The sequence below is a fragment of the Pangasianodon hypophthalmus genome, chromosome 10 (assembly GCF_027358585.1).
Source record: "Pangasianodon hypophthalmus isolate fPanHyp1 chromosome 10, fPanHyp1.pri, whole genome shotgun sequence".
In the NCBI taxonomy this organism is placed as follows: domain Eukaryota; kingdom Metazoa; phylum Chordata; class Actinopteri; order Siluriformes; family Pangasiidae; genus Pangasianodon; species Pangasianodon hypophthalmus.
Window position 1 is genome coordinate 1447290 of NC_069719.1, and position 20761 is coordinate 1468050.

General features: G+C 39.5%; 1 protein-coding gene across 1 annotated transcript; it reads right to left on the reverse strand.

The window, feature by feature from the left end:
• Window positions 1-3394: 3394 nt before the first annotated feature.
• On the reverse strand, window positions 3395-19501 carry ptena (phosphatase and tensin homolog A). Its single transcript, XM_034308112.2, has 9 exons — window positions 17678-19501; window positions 11734-11818; window positions 11516-11560; window positions 9660-9703; window positions 7935-8173; window positions 6406-6547; window positions 5311-5477; window positions 4922-5218; window positions 3395-3735 (listed from the first exon to the last, which is right to left on the reverse strand). The coding sequence occupies exons 1-9, from the start codon at window positions 17751-17753 to the stop codon at window positions 3550-3552; spliced, it is 1281 nt and encodes a 426-aa protein (XP_034164003.2). The 5' UTR covers window positions 17754-19501; the 3' UTR covers window positions 3395-3549.
• Between the last annotated feature and the right edge of the window lie 1260 nt (window positions 19502-20761).

Genomic DNA, 20761 nt, shown 5'->3' on the forward strand with positions numbered 1-20761 from the left:
TCTTTAATGGGTTTCTAGTGGTCTTTAATGGGTTTCTCCTGGTCTTTCATGGGCTTCTACTGGTCTTTAATGGGTTTCTACTGGTCTTTCATGGGCTTCTACTGGTCTTTAATGGGTTTCTCCTGGTCTTTCATGGGCTTCTACTGGTCTTTAATGGGTTTCTACTGGTCTTTCATGGGCTTCTACTGGTCTTTCATGGGCTTCTCCTGGTCTTTCATGGGTTCCTACTGGTCTTTCATGGGTTTCTAGTGGTCTTTCATGGGTTCCTACTGGTCTTTCATGGGTTTCTACTGGTCTTTCATGGGCTTCTACTGGTCTTTAATGGCTTCTACTGGTCTTTCATGGGCTTCTACTGGTCTTTCATGGGTTTCTAGTGGTCTTTAATGGGTTTCTACTGGTCTTTCATGGGCTTCTACTGGTCTTTCATGGGTTTCTCCTGGTCTTTCATGGGCTTCTCCTGGTCTTTCATGGGTTCCTACTGGTCTTTCATGGGTTTCTAGTGGTCTTTCATGGTTTCCTACTGGTCTTTCATGGGTTTCTACTGGTCTTTAATGGGCTTCTACTGGTCTTTCATGGGTTCCTTCTGGTCTTTAATGGGCTTCTACTGGTCTTTAATGGGTTTCTACTGGTCTTTAATGGGTTTCTCCTGGTCTTTCATGGGCTTCTCCTGGTCTTTCATGGGTTTCTAGTGGTCTTTAATGGGTTTCTCCTGGTCTTTCATGGGCTTCTCCTGGTCTTTCATGGGTTTCTAGTGGTCTTTCATGGGTTTCTACTGGTCTTTCATGGGCTTCTACTGGTCTTTAACGGACGTTTAATGGAATGTGGCTATTTATATTCTTCTAGCAATCATCTGCACACACACAGGAAAACTCTGGTGGTGTTTAACAGTAACCACACAACCCCTAATGGAAACCATTAAGCCAGTCCTATCAGGGCTGATCATCTGTGATGGAAACCACTAGAAAGTTTCCTACTGGAAACTCAGAGCAGCTAGCTAAAGTGTGAAGCTGCACCTATAGCAACCTTCTTAGCTGGAAAACGTTAAACTAGCTAACGAACCGAAGTGACTTCCTGTTTGTGTTGTGCAGAGACACAAAATTTCACAGACACACACTTTTTTAATAAAAACACATTGTATAGCATTTATTAAACATGTACACTAACTCCAATATAACATGCACACCGGTTTGTCCTTTAAATGTTGAGTGTTAACATTATTGCAAACACTGGTTCCCTGCGCTTCTGTGTATTATATATAGATATATTTATATAGATTTATTATCTTAAGATAAAAAAAAAACATGGACAATTACATGGTTTTCTTCTTTCTGCAAAGTTTAACATTATACACAGCGAGGAAACGGCAAGGGGGCGGGGTTAGGGAAGGAACTACGCATCCCAGAATTCATAGTTCACAGCGCAAAGGGGAAAGGAAGGGTCAAAGGTCAAGTAAGAGGGGCTTGCGGACAGCACAAGAAGCATTCACAGTAAGGGAAATGGGCGCGTGCTGATATATAGCGATAATCAATTTATTTATTTGACATTAAATAAAAAAAAAAAAAAAGAATTAATGATTAAATATATTGTGTAAAATTACAGAACACTAAACATAACTGCGTGAGCTAAGTAACAGAAAGGAGGCGGAGTTTCATCAACTGTTAGGATGCCACTGTGATGTCATCAGACGGCAGTTGGAATTCAAATTCAAAAAAATAACAGTCAGTCAGTCAAAAGGAACATTATCTTAACATCATAAAATGTGACATGACTGCGTTATCTTCTTGTTCATTGACGTTACCTCAGCAAGGGGGCGGAGTTTAATTAGTAGACTGGTAGGATGCCGCTGTGACATCATCAGACAGCAGTTGGAATTCAAATTCAAAAAAATAACAGTCAGTAAAGAGGAACATAATCTAAACATCAGTAACAGCGACTCAATCGAGTTTAAATGACTGTTAACACACCGCTGTGACATCATCAGGCGGCAGTTGCATTTCAAATTCAAAAAATAACAGTCAGCCAACTGTCACTTTCACTCATCAAAATGAAGAAGGACCAATGATTTGTCTTTTCTTTATTTAGCCCCGCCCAACAAACCCCTTTAATGTTCAGCAAGTTTTCAAGTCCATTCAATATAAACTTCTGTTGAACCTTCAGAGGAACAAATTGTAACATAATGTGTTAGCAGTTGATGCAAAGTGTCGTTAAAGATAGCGTAATTTTAGTCTTACAAAGAATTTTTTAGTAATTATGGACACATCTGAGGTAAACGCTGACGTTCACGATTATTCCATCAGGTTCCTAAAGTCACTTTGCCTTTACACTGTCAGTTTAAAACACTCAGCTAGCCAAATCAATAGCTAGCTAATCATTACCTAGCTGATTCGTGGAGTATACATTTTCCAGTTGCCTAGCAACAATGTTCTCACAACTTTAGAGTTACGTCTGAACACACGATTAGCCCCGAGTCCAGTATCGTTCTTCCTGTTTACTTCGCTGTTTAGATTCCTGAACAACGTCGTATGCGTTTACCCTCAAGGTGGCCATTTTGGATAAGTCACGAATGATCCAATCAGAAATGGAGCTTGTTAGGCAGAAGCTCCACCCCCTGATGATGCTGCTGCTGATGATGATAGACTGCGTTAGCGATAGAATGACTAATTCGAGGCACGTGGGCAAAAAAAAATAAAATTAATTTGTGCCTTGTTTAATTGTAAACTATCGCAATGTTACACAATATATTTAATTATTTAAATCATTTTGATTTGATTTTTGTTGAGGGGAAAAAAAAAAAAACTTCGTTTACGACATCACAACATGCGTTCAATACATCTCGGCCGTGTCTCGTTCAGAATTCACGTCGAGTCACCTCAGTTCTTCTAGATATTCAGAACAGGTCATACGCCGATCTCTGTAATATCGTACTGAATATCGCAATCCATCGGCCGATTATCAGCACACGCCCGGAAAGAGGAGAGCGAGCGAGGGATGGGGGCGGGGCTAGGGTGGGGGGGCGGGGTTTCACGAGGGAGCGAAGGAGAGGAGGAGACGGAGGGAACGACTGGCGACTGCAGCACTGGCCTGGGTGAAGAGAAGGAAAGAAAAAAAAAAGAACGATGGAGAAATAAACGAGTGTGGTTTCGTCTTCGTCCGTCCTGCTCCTCTTCTCCTCGCCTGATTGCCGAGTTTTCATCGTCTGACACAAAACTTTTTTTTTATATAGATTTATATTTATATTTATATATAGATATATATACAGAGTAGCTACAGGACCCGCCCACTCGCCTCAGCCAATGGCGTCGATATCCATATAATAATAATAATAATTAATAATAATAATAATAATAAAAGCAGAGATTGGTCAGGAGAGCAGAAGTGATGGTTCGGTTAGTGAGGGCGACGTGGGCAGGTCCTTTTCTCTTCAGTACATTTTTCAAGTTTTCTCCTTTTTTTTTTTTTTCGTCTGGTGTTGGTTGGCTGTTTTTTTATGTCCATGTCTATTATAGGTAGCTGAATTCATGTGTGTGTGTGTGTGTGTGTGTAAAATGTTCAGACTTTCGTGATCTGTGTGTGCTGTTCCTCGTCGAACGGTTCGTTCTCGGGGTCCGAGTCGGTCGTGTCCGAATAACGGTAATGATCCGGCTCGTTGTCGCTAACGTCCGGAGTGACGGAGGTGGAAGTGCTCGCCTCCGAGTTCGACGTCTCGTCCACCGTCTTAGTGAAAAACAGCTTCACCTGAGAGAGAGAGAGAGAGAGAGAGAGAGAGAGAGAGAGGGAGGGATGAAAGGAAAAAGACAAAAAATGCATCAGAGAAAGGGAGAGAAATACAAACAAAGAAACAGACAGAAAGAATGGCAGAAATGAAAGAAAGAATGGGGAGAGAGAGAGAAAAAGAATGCAAGACAAACAGAGATATACAAAGAAAGAACGAAGAGAGAGAGTGAAAGAAGGAGACAGAATGAGAGGGAGAGACAGAGACAAAGTGAGGGAAAAAAAAACATTAAGAGACCGACAGAGAGAAAGAGAGAGAAAGGGAAAGAAAGAAAGATACAGACACATGAAAAAAGTGAAATACATTGAGAGAGAGAGAAAGACAAAAGGAAAGACAAAAGAAAGTAAAAGAGGCAGACAGAGAGAGAGAGAGAGAGAGAGACAAAAAGACAGAGTGAGAGAGAGAGAGGGACAGAGAGAGAGAGAGGGAGAGAGAGAGAGACAGAAAGAGAGGGAGGGAGGGAGGGAGGGAGAGAGAGAGAAAGAAAGAGGGGGGAGAGAGAGAGAGAGAGAGACAGAAAGAGAGGGAGAGAGACATAGTGTAAGTGAGAGAGAGGGAGGGAGAGGGAGGCAGAAAGAGACAAAGAGAGAGAGAGAGAGAGAGAGACAGAGAGACAGAAAGAAAGAGAGGGACAGAGAGAGAGAGGGACAGAGAGAGAGAGAGAGAGAGGGAGAAAGAGAGTGTGTAAGTGAGAGAGAGGGAGGGGGAGAGAGAGAGAGAGACAGAAAGAAAGAGAGGGAGGGAGAGAGAGAGAGACAGAAAGAAAGAGAGGGAGAGAGAGAGAGTGTAAGTGAGAGGGAGGGAGAGAGAGAGGGAGGGAGAGAGAGACAGAAAGAGAGGGATAGAGAGAGAGAGAGAGAGACAGAACGAGAGAGAGAGAGAGAGATGTGAATGTCCTGTAACTCAGTCTCTGATCCATAATCACTCGTTCGTTTATCTGACTGTGTTCACCTGTAACGTGTTTTCAGGATTAGTTTGCGTATTTAAACGCTCTGTTTCTCTCCATATCTTTACGGAGTTTTACTGTCTGTGCACCTGATCTACGAGTTTGTGACAATAATCACGTCCTGATTAACGTTTCAGGTGTTTCAGATGTTTCAGGTGTTTCGGATGTTTCAGGTGTTTCGGATGTTCCTGTCACGTCCTCACCTTAAAGTTAGGAGAGAAGTATCTGTTCGCTTTGTCTTTATTCGCTTTGTCCAGGTCGTTCTTCGTCAGCACTAGAATCAAGTAGTCTTTCTCTCCATCTCTTTCTCTGTCTCTGTCTCTGTCTCTCTCTCTCTCCCCTCCGCCCATCCCTCTATCCCGCTCGGAGGGAGAGCTCTGGCTCTGATTGGACGAGTGGCTGTCGCTGTCGTTCATGGCCGAGCCGTTCTCCACTCGTTCTCCGCTCTCGTCCGGCCCGGGGATGAAGAACGTGTTCACCCAGAAGTGGAACATCTTCTCCTGCAGGAACACACACACATTTACGTTTTATAAACACACACGCAGGGTGAACTCGGAGATCAAACAAGGTTAAAAGGTCAAAGATCACTGACCTTCTTCAGCATCTTGTTCTGTTTATGAAAGAACTCGACTTTGATGTCTCCACACACAGGAAGTGGCTGAGGAAACTTGAAATGAATGTGTTTGTCCTCCCGCCTCGTGTCGGCCGGATGCGAGGTGTGGATCTTCACTTTCAGCTGGTACACGACAAACTGAGGGTCTGTAAGAGACACACAGAATTGTCTAAACGTGATGTCACTTCCTGTATGGAATTTTCCAACATGGAACCTCTCCTGCTTCCCAAATTTCCCAGTCTCCTGGGTAACTCAAATTCTTAGGTAACTCATTCTTTTTCAATAGCAGCTATCTATAACAGTCAGTCTATAACGTTACCATGACAACCCCCATCTGCTCATCACCAGTGTTAGCTAAGGCTACGTTTACACAACAACGATGTAGTCAAAAAAGGAAAAGTTTTTCTCTTGCGTTTTCAAAAAGTTTCACGTATACACGACAGCGTTTTCAAAACGATTCGCGTTTACACGTATCCTCGATAACGGCCCAAAACGCTGTAGTGCGTACGCCAGGCCAGTAGTTGGCGCTGTCACCTTGTTAGTTGGATGTAATATTGGTGAAGTAAATCCACACTTTGCTGAAGAAGCGTTAGCAAACTCTTGAGCAGGAACAACACGACCATGTTCTCCGCCATTGTTGTGTGTTTGTTCGCACTTAATGCCTTTACAATAGACACGTACTGCGCATGTCTACGTACCGAACACGTACTACGCACGCGCATGACATCACTGTTTTCAAAGATTCCCGTATTGGGTGTTTACATGGAGACGATAACGGCAGCGTTTTCTAAAACTCGCACTTTGAAACCCGTTTTCAAAAATATGCGTTTTCAGTCCCCAAAACGCCGTTGTCGTGTAAACGAACAGGCAAAACACATAAAAAGTTTCCCGTGTTTGGCTGAAAACGTTGTCGTGTAAACGGCCCCTGAGTTAACAAGTTAACCTGTAGAAATCCTCTAGCTATAGATGCACCGTATTGTTATACTCAACAATTTGCATATCAGTCTGTGATTGGCTGAAGCTGTTGAGGCTGTTTTGTGACATCACAAATGACTCGAGAGCGTTGGGACTTACTGCAGGTGCCACTGCTGAACATGGGCAGCGTCTCGAACACCATCTTGTGGAAGAGCAGAGCCACGGGTTTGTAGTCCAGATGGTTTTTCAGCAGGAAGCTGTAATAGTGCACGTACCGCCGCTGACTCGGGATTGTCACGCCCTGACACACACACACACACACACACACACACACACACACACACACACACAATCAAACACAACGGTCAGGTTCTCAATCCCGGGCTCTCCAACAAGAGCAGGGTTCTACGTCAAGATCTTCGCTGAGCAGACTTGAGAAGTTTCACAAATTCCCAAATTTGATACACGTATTGATTTGGACACTTATTAAAAAAATTTTAGAATAACTTTCCTACTAAAAACACTCAATCCAGCTCGGTCTAAACACACACTCATCTGGTGATTGCGCTACTACTTGAGAAATCAGATTAAAAAACTCAAAGTCAACTCAAATTCTTAAGTAACTCAAATTACTGGATAATTCATTCTTAGGTCACACGCCATTCAAAATCTTATTCTTAGATAACTCAAATTCTTATATAACTCACAAGAATTATAAGAGTTATATATCTTATATAGGTCTAGATAAGAATCCTTGGTCTTATTTAACTCAAATTCTTGAGTAACTCAAATTATTATTCTTAAGAAAATTAAATTATTATTATTCCTTAGCAATTCAAATTCCTGATTAATTCAAATTCTTAATTAACTCAAATTCCTGAGTAACTCAAATTGTTATACATCTCGAATTCTTTATTCTTAGATAAATTCTTATTAAGTAACTCAAATTCTTATTCTTAAGTAACTCAAATTTTTATTCTTATTTGAGTAACTCCAATTGCTGAATAACTCAAATTCTTTATTCTAGGATAACTCAAATTCTTGAGTAACTCAAATTGTTATATACCTCAAATTCTTTATTCTTAAATAACACAAATTTTTATTAAGTAACTCAAATTCTTAATCAACTCAAATTCTTGGTAAACTCAAATTTTTGCTAACTAATTATTCTTTATCAAATTCTTAGATAAATTTTTATTTTTAGGCAACTAAAATTTTTTCCATCCTAGTTTACTACACTGCGATACTGACAGCTGACTGATGTAACGGCGATCTTCAGCAATCTGAACAGACATCCTGAGAAAACACCACGAGCTCGTCTGAGACGAGTACACGCCCACTCAACCACCTCAAAAGCGCAAAATTTAAAACTTTGACACGACTTTTGCAATAGCTTTCGCCAAAATTTTCTACGTTCTCAAATTTTGTTTGCTACGTAAGAAAATCGTCATGATTTAGTGTGTAACGTTTCTCAGATAGTTAATAAACCATCATGTATTCAGGCTGAAGTCAACATCTGGTCTCGTAAAATAAATAAATAAATAAATAAATAAAAGTTATAAAAATAAAAAAAAATCTAATTACATCATAAGGACTGCAGGATCAGGATCCTTATTTTGTACAAATTATTTGAACCTCCACGAAATGATTAGATGTAAAATATTAAGGAGAACTGTGTCTCTCCATACCTTCTTGTCCCTGGTCCTCACTTCTCCGTAGAAATCCAGAGCTTCTTGCGCCTCCATAAATTTCCCACGATGCAAAAGGTAAGCGCAGATCATCACCCCCGTGCGGCCTTTTCCCGCTTTGCAGTGAATCGCTGCGACGTGGTTCTCGTCCTCGGAGAGCCACTGATCGAGATCCTCACAGAACGGCTTAATGAGCTCCAGCTGAGGGGGGTTGTGGTCTTCAAACGGGTACTGAGCCACTGCCAGGGACGGAAAAAACACGGTCAGACTTCCTGTTCATCGTCTTTAGCAACAGCGCTAACTCATTTGACCATTTTGCGTAGCTACGGCTGAATTAATACGTATAATCGTACATCATCAACGTAGACGTGAAAGCAAACGTTATGTCCAAAGGGCTGGAGATAAACAGGAGAACGACAGCGGGTCTAAAACAGAACCCTGTGGGACGCCATACTGCGCTTTAAGATCTAAATAACGTCGTAAACCCAATTTCTCACCACTTTCAAAGAATTCTGTACTTTTTTTTTTTTTAATAAACATGTCCACGAATCACCTGCAGGTGGACGTGACGTTACTGTGACGTCTAATTCCGAAACGCTCACTGCGTCACGGTTTCAGTTTCATCAGTTTGAAAATCTCATCATTTCCGCCATCTTGTCACCTGAACACTACACAAAGCAGACATGAAATTTAAATATGTAATACGGAAAACTTCATCGCGATACGTTCCGCCATCTTGAAATCGCGGATATCGCGAGACAATCGTGTCATCCAGACAACGACGTCTTAAAAAAAAAAAAACGACTCGGGAAAAAATAATTAAAGTCTTAAAGCTACAGGAAAGTGATCTGTGACCTGTCTAGCATCTGTACGAAGAGTGAGCAACACCCAACGAACACCTCTCTTAAATTAGCAAAAAAAATACTTCCTGTTTCATTATTTAAAAAAAAACCCCTTCAATTCTCCATATTACACATGCGTGTATTTATTATGACTGAATGCCACTTCCTGTTGTCCTGATTTAGCATCATAACCGATGGAAAAAGAAACTGTAACCGTTTCACACGAGTCAGAACCGCACGACGTAGATGTGGTAACCGTTTGGCAAAGCGGTTCACGTCAACTTCCTCTCTTCATTTCCCATTAAATCAAGATTAGCCTCCAAAAAAATCCAAACAGAATATCTGTGTGACGAGATTAAGCGTGAAAACCTTTGTGTTTCGCTAACTACTGCAATAATCCTGCTTCTGGTTATTCGTAAATAAATAACTCCAGTTCCACTTGCGTTTAAAATGACGCTAGATCAGAAACTCTGGATTTTTTTTGTTTTTTTTAAAATAATTACTGTGTTTATTGTGCCCTCGTCCACTTCCCCTCTCCGTTTCCTCTTATTCCTGATTCTGTAGCCGTCACATTTTCCCCCGTAATTCGTTTCTCGTCTTTTGGTTTCGAAATGAACAATCCTACGTTCGCTCCAATTCTGTTTCCAATTTTAACGCACCCTCGTCCACTTCCCCTCGTCCACTTCCCCTTCGGTTAAAATCAACTCGTCCAGCTCAAAAAAAACTGCTTTATAAATAATCTGATTCAGTGAGAAAGACAGAACCACTTGCTGAAGTTAGCGAATACAAAAATTATTCCTTTAATTGCAAAAATATTTAAATAAAAGTTTAAGAAACATATCTGTATAATTTTTTTCCGTAAACGTTTTCCCCCTGTACTCACCCCGACAGTTGAATTTGGCCGTATCATAGTGTCGTTCTGCACATCTGAAAATTTCAACAAAATTATTATTAAACAATATTAAAAATAATAAAACACTGAACCGGTGTTTAGTTGTTCTGACATCAGAAACTGTAAGTACATGTGACTGCACGTGTGTGTGTGTGTGTGTGTGTGTGTGTGTGTGTACGTACAGGTGTACAAAATGGATACAGGAGTGCGAATACGCACAGGTGAGCGCATGCAGGGGTGCACGTGTACAGGTGTGTGTACAGATGCGTGTATAGATGTAGAGGTGTGTGTGGGCAAGTGTATGCATGCACAGGTATGTGTACAGGTGTGTGTGTATATGTGTACAAATGTGTGTGTGTGTGTATGTGTGTATATATGTGTACAGGTGTGTGTGAGGATATGTGTACAGGTGTGTGTGTACATGTGTGTACAGGTGTGTATGTACATGTGTATATATGTGTACAGGTGTGTGTGTGTGTGTACAGGTGTGTGTGTATGTGTGTGTACAGGTGTGTGTGTGTGTATGTGTGTGTACAGGTGTGTGTGAGGATATGTGTACAGGTGTGTATGTACATGTGTATATATGTGTACAGGTGTGTGTGTATACGTGTGTATATATGTGCATAAGTGTGTGTGTGTGTGTGTGTGTGTGTGTGTGTGTGTGTGTGTGTATGTGTGTGTACATATACACCGATCAGCCCTAACGTTAAAGCCACCTGCCTAATATTGTGTAGCTCGTCCTTGTGCCTCCAAAACAGCTCTGACTCTGAGGCATGGACTCCACATGACCTCTGAAGGTGTGCTGTGGTTTCTGGCACCAAGACGTTAGCAGCAGATCCTTTAAGTCCTGTAAGTTGTGAGGTGGAGCCTCCATGGATCGGACTTGATGTCCAGTACGTCCCACAGACGCTCGATCGGATTGAGATCTGGGGAATTTGGAGGCCAAGTCAACACCTTGAGCTCTTTGTCATGTTCCTCGAATCGTTCCTGAACAGTTTTTACAGTGTGTCAGGGAGCATCATCCTGCTGAAAGACGCCACTGCCATTAGGGAATACCGTTGCCATGAAGGCGTGTAACCTGGTCTGCAGGAATGTTTAGGTACGTGGTACGTGTCAAAGGAACATCCACATGAAGGCCAGGACCCGAGGTTTCCCAGCAGAACATTGCCCAGAGCATCACACTGCCTCCGCCAGCTTACCTTCTTCCCATAGTGCATCCTGATGCCATCTCTTCCCCAGGTAAACGATGCACACGAACCCGGCCTTCCACATGATGTAAAAGAAAATGTGATTCATCAGACCAGGCCACCTTCTTCCATTGCTCCATGGTCCAGTTCTGATGCTCACGTGTCCATTGTAGGAGCTTTCGGTGGCTCGTCTTCACTCCCCACGTGCTTCAGTGAGCCTTGGGAGCCCATGACCCTGTCGCTGGTTCACCGGTTGTCCTTCCTTGGACCACTTTTGGTAGGTTCTAACCACTGCACACCGGGAACACCACACAAGACCTGCTGCTTTGGAGATGCTCTGACCCAGTCATCTAGCCATCACAATTTGGCCGTTGTCAAAGTCTCTCAGATCCTTACGCTTGCCCATTTTTCCTGCTTCCAACACATCAACTTCAAGAACTGACTGTTCACTTGCTGCCTAATATATCTCACCTCTTACACAGGTGCTATTGTAACGAGGTAATCAGTTCTTCACTTCACCTGTCAGTGGGTTTACTGTTACGGCTGATCAGGGCATGTAAAAGGTGTGTACATGTACAGGTGTGTATGTAATATATATATATATATGTTCAGGTGTGTGTGTGTGTGTGTGTGTGTGTGTGTGTGTGTGTGTGTGCTTACAGGTTATATATTTTGTAATGGTTTCTGTGTTTGGAGTCCAAAAACCTGCAGAGACAAAAGAAAATAAAAGTTTAATACGAGGTGTAAAAATTCTCTTCACTGTATTTTATATAAATTCAGAACGACCAACAGAAACAATAAATCCATGTGTGTGTGTGTGTGTGTGTGTGTGTGTGTGTGTATGTGTGTGTGTGTGTGTGTGTGGGGAAGAGACGAACCGTACGACGTCATCTATGTTGTTGCGGTAAACTCCCTCCAGTCTCTCGGCTGGAAACCCCATAGCGATGATGTTCGGGTAAATATCTAACACACACACACACGTTAAGGAACCCGAATCTGTCCAATCACATTTCACACCGCTTACACAACACAGAGGATATACCTATCATTAATCCACGTTATTAACACACACACACACACACACACACACACACACACACACACACCCCTCCGGAGTGTATTTTTCTGTGTGTCACTGCAGAGACGGTTACTCTGTGGTTTGGTGGTAAAATGGACAGCTGGGGTTTCGTTTAGTTCCCTAAAAAAACGTAACGGCGAAGGCCAGGTGCTGTCACACACACACACACACACACACACACACACACACACACACAGTTATTAACACTCCTGCTCCAGAGTCACCTCCTGTTACACTCGATTACTACCACAACATTCAACACTCTGTAATAAACGCCACTGCAGGGTCAGAATTAAAGGAACGGTTAATCAGTAAAAGACAGGAAATGATGAAATGTAGGATGTGTTTGGGGGCGGAGTCTAAGTTTCACTCGTTTTTTTTTTTTTTTTTTAAATAAGATTCAGAGTCGAATCAGAGATGAATAACGACTGAGATGTGAACGATGAGAGATTTCACTCTCACTCTGACAACAGACTCCAACGTTTCAACTGCTAGAGTAGGAAAGAAAGAAAGAAAGAAAGAAAGAAAGAAAGAGTGTGAGAAAGAGAGAGAGAGAGAGAGAGAGAGAGAGAGAGAGAGAGAGACAGGAAGGAAAAAACATGCAAAAAAAAAAAAGAAAAAAGAAAGCTGAATGCAAAAAAAAAGAACGATGAAGAAAGAAAGAAACAATGGTAAGTAAAGTAAAAGAAAGAAATAAAAAAGAAAGAAAGAAAAAAAAACAGATGGATGCCTAAAGGAAAAAAAATGAGATACAGAAAGAAAGAGGGTAGATGGATACACGAAAAAAAAGGATGACTGCAGAAAGAAAGAAACAAAAAAAAAAAAAAAAGAAAGAGACAGAAAGGAAAAAACATGCAAAAAAGAAGAAAAAAAGACAGATGCAAAAAAGATGAAGAAAGAAAGAGGATGGCTAGATGAAGGAAATTAAAGAAAGAATTAATGGATGCACAAAGAAAAAAAGAAGAGGAGGTACGGAAAGAAAGAGGGTAGATAGATGCAGAAAAAAAGAACGATGGATGCGGAAAGAAAGAAAAATGAAAAAAAGAAGGAAAGAAAAAGGACAAAAAATGCAAAAAAGAAAAAAGACGAATGCCAACAAAGATAAATGAAGAAAGAAAGAGGATAGCTGGATGCAGAAAGTAAAAGAAAGAAATAATGGATGGATGCACAAAGAAAAAAGAAAAAGGGATACAGAAAGAAAAAGGGTAGATACATGCAGAAAAAAAAACAAAAAGGGTGGATACAGAAAGAAAGAAGAAAATAACCGAAAGTCACGAAACAGAAAAGGAAAGAAACGAAACAGAAAAAAGAAACTTACAAGAAATGAAGAAAATGAAAATAAAACAGAAACGAAAAGAAAACGGAGAGAAAAAAAAAAAGGGGAAGGAAATGAAATGGAAAGAAAAAGCAAGACAAAAAAAAAAAATAAAAAAAAATACAGAAAGCAAGAAGAAAAGAGTGAAAGAGAGGGAACTACAGATTTGGGTTCAGACCTAAAGTTTCAGAAATGTTTGGACCCCAATTTATCCCAACATGTGCACGCTAAACAAACACAAACAAACAAACAAACAAACAAACACAAACAAAGTGAATTTATGTTGTCACGATGATTAAAAAAAAGAAGAAAAGGTCACTTTCACAACGCCATCGTAAAACTCCTCCCATCGCTAACTGAGACCTCGGAAATCGTTTTCTGGTGCGTACCTGAGTACAGGTGAAGTGTTCACATCAGTTACATCAGACAAAACTAAGCAAACATTATACAAAATCAAACAAAAAACAAACGAATCAATTAATAATAAATAAATAATTAATAAAAAGGTTTGTGCGATAAAACAATCCGATCATTCGTGCAGGATTTTAACATTCAGTCAGCTTTACTCCGGAATTTACTCTTTAAACGATAAAGAGAGAAATAGATACAATTTTCCTCTCGGTTTAGTTTTAGTTTCTTGCGTTATTTTTATATTTACTGTTAAATAACTCGTTAAAAAAATGTTTTCAAACACGTCACGACATCGTTATGAATCAATCTGCTAACGTTTCTGGCTTCAGACCAAAAGTTGATTCATGAAAAGAGTTGAGATTTAATCCGAACGAAGTGACGTGGAAACTCTAACACACAGTCGTCACGTCACGAAAGATAGTAACGCGACGAATCTTTACACTCGTCTAAAATACATTACATGGATTTACGTTTTTTAAAAATAATTACATGGATTTACGTTTTATTTTTTGTCATTTGTATTCACCAACACGCTCGACACACTGACACGCTAGTTTAATTTTTGTTGTTGTTGTTGCTTAGCTAGCTTCTAACGACAAATACGGCGATAAATACTGACAACTGACAACATTTATCGAGCTGGATACGAACAGATTTATTCATAAATCATTTGTACGAATGTTTATACAAGACATTAGCTTTTAATGAAAATGCTGTAATTTCAGAAAAAAGTTCGTAACCTACTCGTTAAATTTACTCATAATTAGACTAACTGACGTAAACCTCGACCTGATCGACTTCAGATCCTATAATCTGCAGGGATTCCTGCACTTTTCTCTCTGGAATATTCTGTGGAGTTTAAACCGTTTGTGTTTATGACGCTTTTATCCAGAGCGACTGATAGAAGAGCTTTAGAGTCTCGATCAGAAACACGTCCTCATGCTAGTTCACTCGCTCAGGGACTCAGAGCTCCGTCCACAACATTTACTCAAAACCAGACGCTTTATTTTACTGGCTTTAATTCAAGAATATACGAAAATAAAGACACCGAGTCGACACACACCCATAAATTAAGAGAAATAAAACTAATCCTTCAGTTATGATAAAGAAACGGCGGTGTATAAGCGGAGGACGAGTCGCTCTGTCTGCGCAGAGCCGTAAGCCGTAAACAAACGCCTCAGCTGATGGAGGATTTAGCGCTTATAGATTATTATTATATTGTTGAATAGTTTTATTGGTGTAGAAGCGAGTCAAAATAACTTCCACTTCTGTTTTTCAGTCTTTACCCCGATCACTCATTTCATGCTCCCAGCTCTCTGTGCACTTTACCTTTTATGGAGTTTTGTGGGCGTCGCTATATGTAAATGAGCTGTGTAGGGAACGCGCTTTGCACTTTGCAGCTGATCAACATACGCACACAAGTATGAATAAAAATCAGCGTTTCAGACACTTTTGTAAATCCGGCGGCAATTTTTTTTTGGGTTTGGCTTACACAAACGTTTACATCTACACACAAATCTACTAAAAGACTGATAAATAAAACCCAAAGCTGTACGAAATGTGCAGTTTGGTGCAATGCAGCGTCAGGAAATTCACTATGTTGAGATTATATATATATATATATATATATATATATATATATATATATATATATATATATATATATATATATATATAGTGATATTAGCAGTGGTATTAGTAGTAGTATGTTTAGTAGATACACTACATACTATATTATATACTACATTGCTGCTCATTTTTGTAAACGCGCTTTACACACCTGAGTACGAAGAAAATCAGCGTTTACAAAACTTTTATAAATCTGGTGAAAAATTTTTGTTCGGTTCGGCTTACGCAAACATTTACACACAACTTAAAAAAAATAATAAAAAAAATAAAAATTATAAATGAAGCCCAACCATTTGAGTCTTTAAGGCTCTCAAAAATATCTTTCTAAACATGAACATTTCGATCTGGACGTATTTCACGTTTAACGATGGCAATTGAAGCGTCCGATGCGGAACAGGCGAGAAAATCTCTCTCCAGACGACGCTAGGTGGACAAAAGAAACAAAATCCCGACTTTTGTCTACTGCAACTAGCTAACGTAACTAGCTAACGCGCTTATTTTTATTAAAATCAACTCGGTCATGTTATAAAGAATGAGTCTAGTAGCGTAGGCGCATGAACACACACGTCACTAGTCGCTATTTAAACCACAAAGACATAAATAGAGCTAAACGAATTGTACTGTGACTTCGCCGATTGATTAAGTAAGTTACTTAATTTGGTATCAAAAAGTACCAAAAAAAAAAAAAAAGGTACTGAAATGTCATTAGTTGATTAACACCATGATATTTTTAGTCCGAGTTGTCATAGTGTGAAATTTTCAAACCATGACACCCGTAAACATGATTCAAAACATGATTCATTCACTCCAGAGTGATTCTCTGGTTGATTCATTCGAGCCGTACAGCGCTCCGGAACCGGTTTCGACCCGTGACGCAGTTTGGACCAGCACCAGATACGTGTTTGTTGTTTTTGTTTGTTTGTTTGTTTTTGGGAGTCGCTTGTACAAACCTGAGTTTGGAAGGTTTTAGGAAGTATTTAAAGCGTTTCAGGGTTTGTCCAAACGAAGCTGTGTGCTACGTTAAAATTACAAACCAAACCTTTAAAATATTTTAACGGTAAAAAAACTAAACCGTAAAACGCAAGCTCGGGATTATCTCCCGGACGATGCGTCAAAAATGACATCATACTGCTGTAAACTACAAACTAAATACTGAAGAAAAAAACTCTTTTCCAACAGGATGTAACACACATCAGTTCAAACAGGACACACACACACACACACACACACACACATTATATATATATATATATATATATATATATATATATATATATATATATATATATATAAAATCGAGAGTTAAATACAGCGAAGTCTTTCCATAGGCAAACATGGACATTCTATAAAAAACAAAATAATAAAAATTACATTACACTCCTCCACAAGAGAAACTAATCCCGTCCTAATACGGCGCTTCAGAGGCATTTTCACTTAGTGCTCGATCGATTTCAGACTCACTTTTGGACAGCGCTTGGATTTCTGAATTATATTTGACCAACCAAATTTCATTAGAACTTTTCGCACATTATTATTATTATTTATTTTAAGAAAGCTTGGATTTTAGAATAATTATTGGACAACATTTGGATTTTGGACCGACTAAATTTCATTACAACATTACGCACGTTATTACTTTTTAAGAACGCTTGGATTTCAGAATTATTTTTAAGACAAAACTTGGATTTTAGGTTTATTTTTGAAGAACGTTTGGATTTCTGAATTATTTTTGGACCAACCAAATTTCATTACAACCTTACGCACATTATTATTATTATTATTTTTTAAGAACGTTTGGATTTCGGACTTATTTTTAGCCTGACCAAACTTCATTACAACATTATGCATGTTATTATTTTTTAAGAACGATTGGATTTCAGAATAATTTTTACAAACGCTTGATTTCTGACTTATTTTTTGGATTTTAAGAATGTTTGGATTTTTGACCTATACATACATATATATATATTTTTTTAAAATAACGCTTAGATTGTGGACTTTTTTTTGGACCGACCAAGTTTCATTACATCGTTACGCACCGTATCCTCAAAATCGTTAACATCGAACTTGAACGATCGTAAACCTGCGATTTCTTTTCAAACTCATTTCTGATTTTTTTTTAACACAATCTGAAAATGTCCTACACGTGATCTGTGCGGCTCAAACAGGACAATTTCTTTTGTTTATCGTACGATAAATGTGTTAATTTGATGCAACAACCTGACAGAAAAACACGGATATCAATTAAAACAATAAAAGAAATGGATAATTTAATCTCTCTGATGGTGACGCTTTCCAACCCACTCATCTGTTATTCACTTTTAACCAAAGAAAACATGATTAAAAAATAAAAATAAAATAAACAGCCCAGCTTGGAGGTCAAGGATACACGTAAGATCCAGATCGAATCCATCTTCTTGGTATCGCCGCTTTTCTCGGCTCACGATCTGTTTAATGAACGCCATCGCAGTTCCCACGTTTACTCACAAACACGATTCTGTGTAGAAAAAAGACGTTCGTCCACGTGGGCACCGTTTCTGAGCAGATTTATATATTTACACGTGCGTACAACACGACGGCCTCGGAGATGTCCGATCCAGCAGATCCTGGTAGAGAAACCTCCGTTAATTACGTTAAGCGTATACCTACGTCCAAAAAGTTCTTAAATCTGCTTAATACAGACATAAAGACGTCGTCCGGGGGGCTGTGGATGTGAAGATCTGGATTATTTTTAGATACTAAAGTCAGAAGCAGGCCTTGTGGAGCGTTCTGAATCCTGCGATCAAGAGAAAAGGCTTCTGGGTGTAGAATCGGATTCAGATGGACGTCCCGGATGTTCTTCAGGGTTCCTCGGCTCTCCTGACGACGATCAGATCACTTCTTCAGACTCGAAGATGACGCCGGACAGGACAGAGACGGATCCACTCCACCGCAGGACTGCGATACTCCAGTCTGTGAAATCGACGGTCTCCGTTTACGCCGTTTCCGCTCTCCAAAATTCGGATTAAGATTCAAACGAAGCGTCGTTAATGAAGAGTTACGTCGCCTGACGCAGGAGGACCGAAAACAGCTGGTAAAAACAGGATTATTCGGATCTTTTTGAGGATGTTCGGACCAGAACGTGCTCAGATTACGCCAGGTTAGAACTCAGATTAAAATTAGGATTATTGATGCTCCGTGTGTCTATGAGAGAGCCGGATCTCCACCGAACAGGCCCGAATCTTTCAACGAAGCAGGCTGCACTTTAAAAAAATGAGGATTATTTGCGGTTATAAATGAGATGCTTGGATTTGTAAGTGTCCTAAAGCTTTAAGGGCCCAAGCAGAGCTCCAGTCCAGACTACAGCAGGCCTGAAGCAGACTGTCTCCCAGTCTGTCACAGACATAGCACAAATTACACTGCACAAGCTGGCCTTATAAATGTGTCCTGAAGCTGATCAGGATGCTCGTGGAGAGTAAAACGAAAGCAGAAATCCTGAGTGTCCCAATCCTCCAGGAGAGAAAAGGGCTCTCGGATCCTCCAGGAGCCCAAACGCAGAGCATCAGATCCGCCGTGATTTACCTCCGAGCCGAGCAGGAAAACCTCTCCATCGCCTCAGAGCGTCCCTTCCACCCCCCAGGAGCACTTCCACTCAGGCTGTAGGAGCCATTTCTCTCTCTCTGTGGCCCTCTGTGTCTGTCTCTGTCTCTGTGTGTGTCTCCTCCACCTTTAAAAAGCCAAAGCCGTCCTAGAGAGCGATCACCATCACCATCACCACCACTACTACCATCATCTTCTTCTTCATCATCATCATCATCATCTCCGCCGTTCAAAAGGTCGACGCGATTTCCGACACAAAAACACCCCAAAACCCACAAAAACACGTCCCTCTGCCAGCCTCCACCTCGCTCACCCCTTCACACCAAGCCTCCCGCTTTCACAACAACATCCACCGCGCAGATTCCGTCGAAAAGAGAGAAGAAATCATCTTCTTCTCGCGGCGTCGCTCTCCAGCACAACTCTCAAACTTCCATCATGGCTTCCAGCGGAGGAAAAAAGAAGCTAGATCTGGCAGAATGAAACACGTATCCCTCCGCCGAAACAACAAATATAGCGCCCTGTGAATCTCCAGTTCATCCGCGAGGGTGTCGAGAACCCCATTTTATTCTCTGATCCACTAAAAAAGAGAAGTGTGAATTTTATTATCGTTATATTTTATTTTAAAAAGCCGTCCTGTACACCCAGCAGCGGAGCAGAAACGGGTTCAAAGTCTGTTCGCTGTGCGCGGCGGAGGAACACAGTGCTCAAAAGATGGCGGTGCCTCGACCCTGTCAAAGTGGTCACGTGACCAGGTCATCATTGGGGAAGTTTCTAATGTAATGCACGTTACAGTTAAAGAACCTGACTGTACACACACACACACACACACACACACACACACACCACACACTCGTGTATAACCTGCTTTATTTTCATTATTTTACACTTTATAGTATTTATATTAATCATACGTCAATTCAGGACGTTTGTCTTTATATTATAGTTCAATTAAAAATAAATTATTTGCAATGAAATGAATATACACGTGTGTCTGAGTGCATTCATCCAATATTATTATTATTATTATTATTATTATTATTATTACTCTTATTACTCTTATCTGTCTAATTATTATTATTATTATTATTATTATTAGTTATCTAATTATTATTATTATTATTACACTTTATTATTATATACACATTCTCATTGTTATTAATATTTTTCTGTTTATAATAGCTTTGACAGTTCTCATTTTAGCTAATTTTTAAATAATTTTTTAGATTATTGTTATAATTATGACTTTTACAGTTCACATTTTTCTATTTAATAAATATTTTTATTATTTTAGCGGATAGTTTTTTTCTCAGTCGTTCTCTAAATAGTGTTTCCTGTTAATCAAGTTTTTTTTAAATATATCCTACATTTTAGTTAATTTTTTAAATTATATTTTAATCAATTTTTTAAATAATTTTGACAATAATGTTTAGATTATTGTTATATTATGACATTTACAGTTCACATTTTACTATTTTAGTAAATATTTTAATTTTCTTAGTGAATTTGTTTCCTGTTAATCAAGTTTTTTTTTTAATATCCTGCATTTTAGTGAATTTTTAAATTTGAATTTTTTTTAGGAAATTTGTTTGTTTTATATTTTATTTTTTATTCCTGATGATTCCACACACAGAGAAACTCAAAGCCGTTTCGCTGTTAAACTGAATATTCAGTAAGTTAAAATTATAGACGCTTCTTTCTACATTATAAACGAAGACCAGCATCAGGTGAGATTTCGATTTATTGTCACATCACTGTTTATACGAGGGATAAAAGAAGTGTAAAAGGTGAGAGAAATTCAGTCAGTAAAAAATAACGTAAGAGGAAAATCTAATAAAAATGAAAACATGAAGAAAAAAATGTATTATATTATAAATAAATAATCATATATTATATA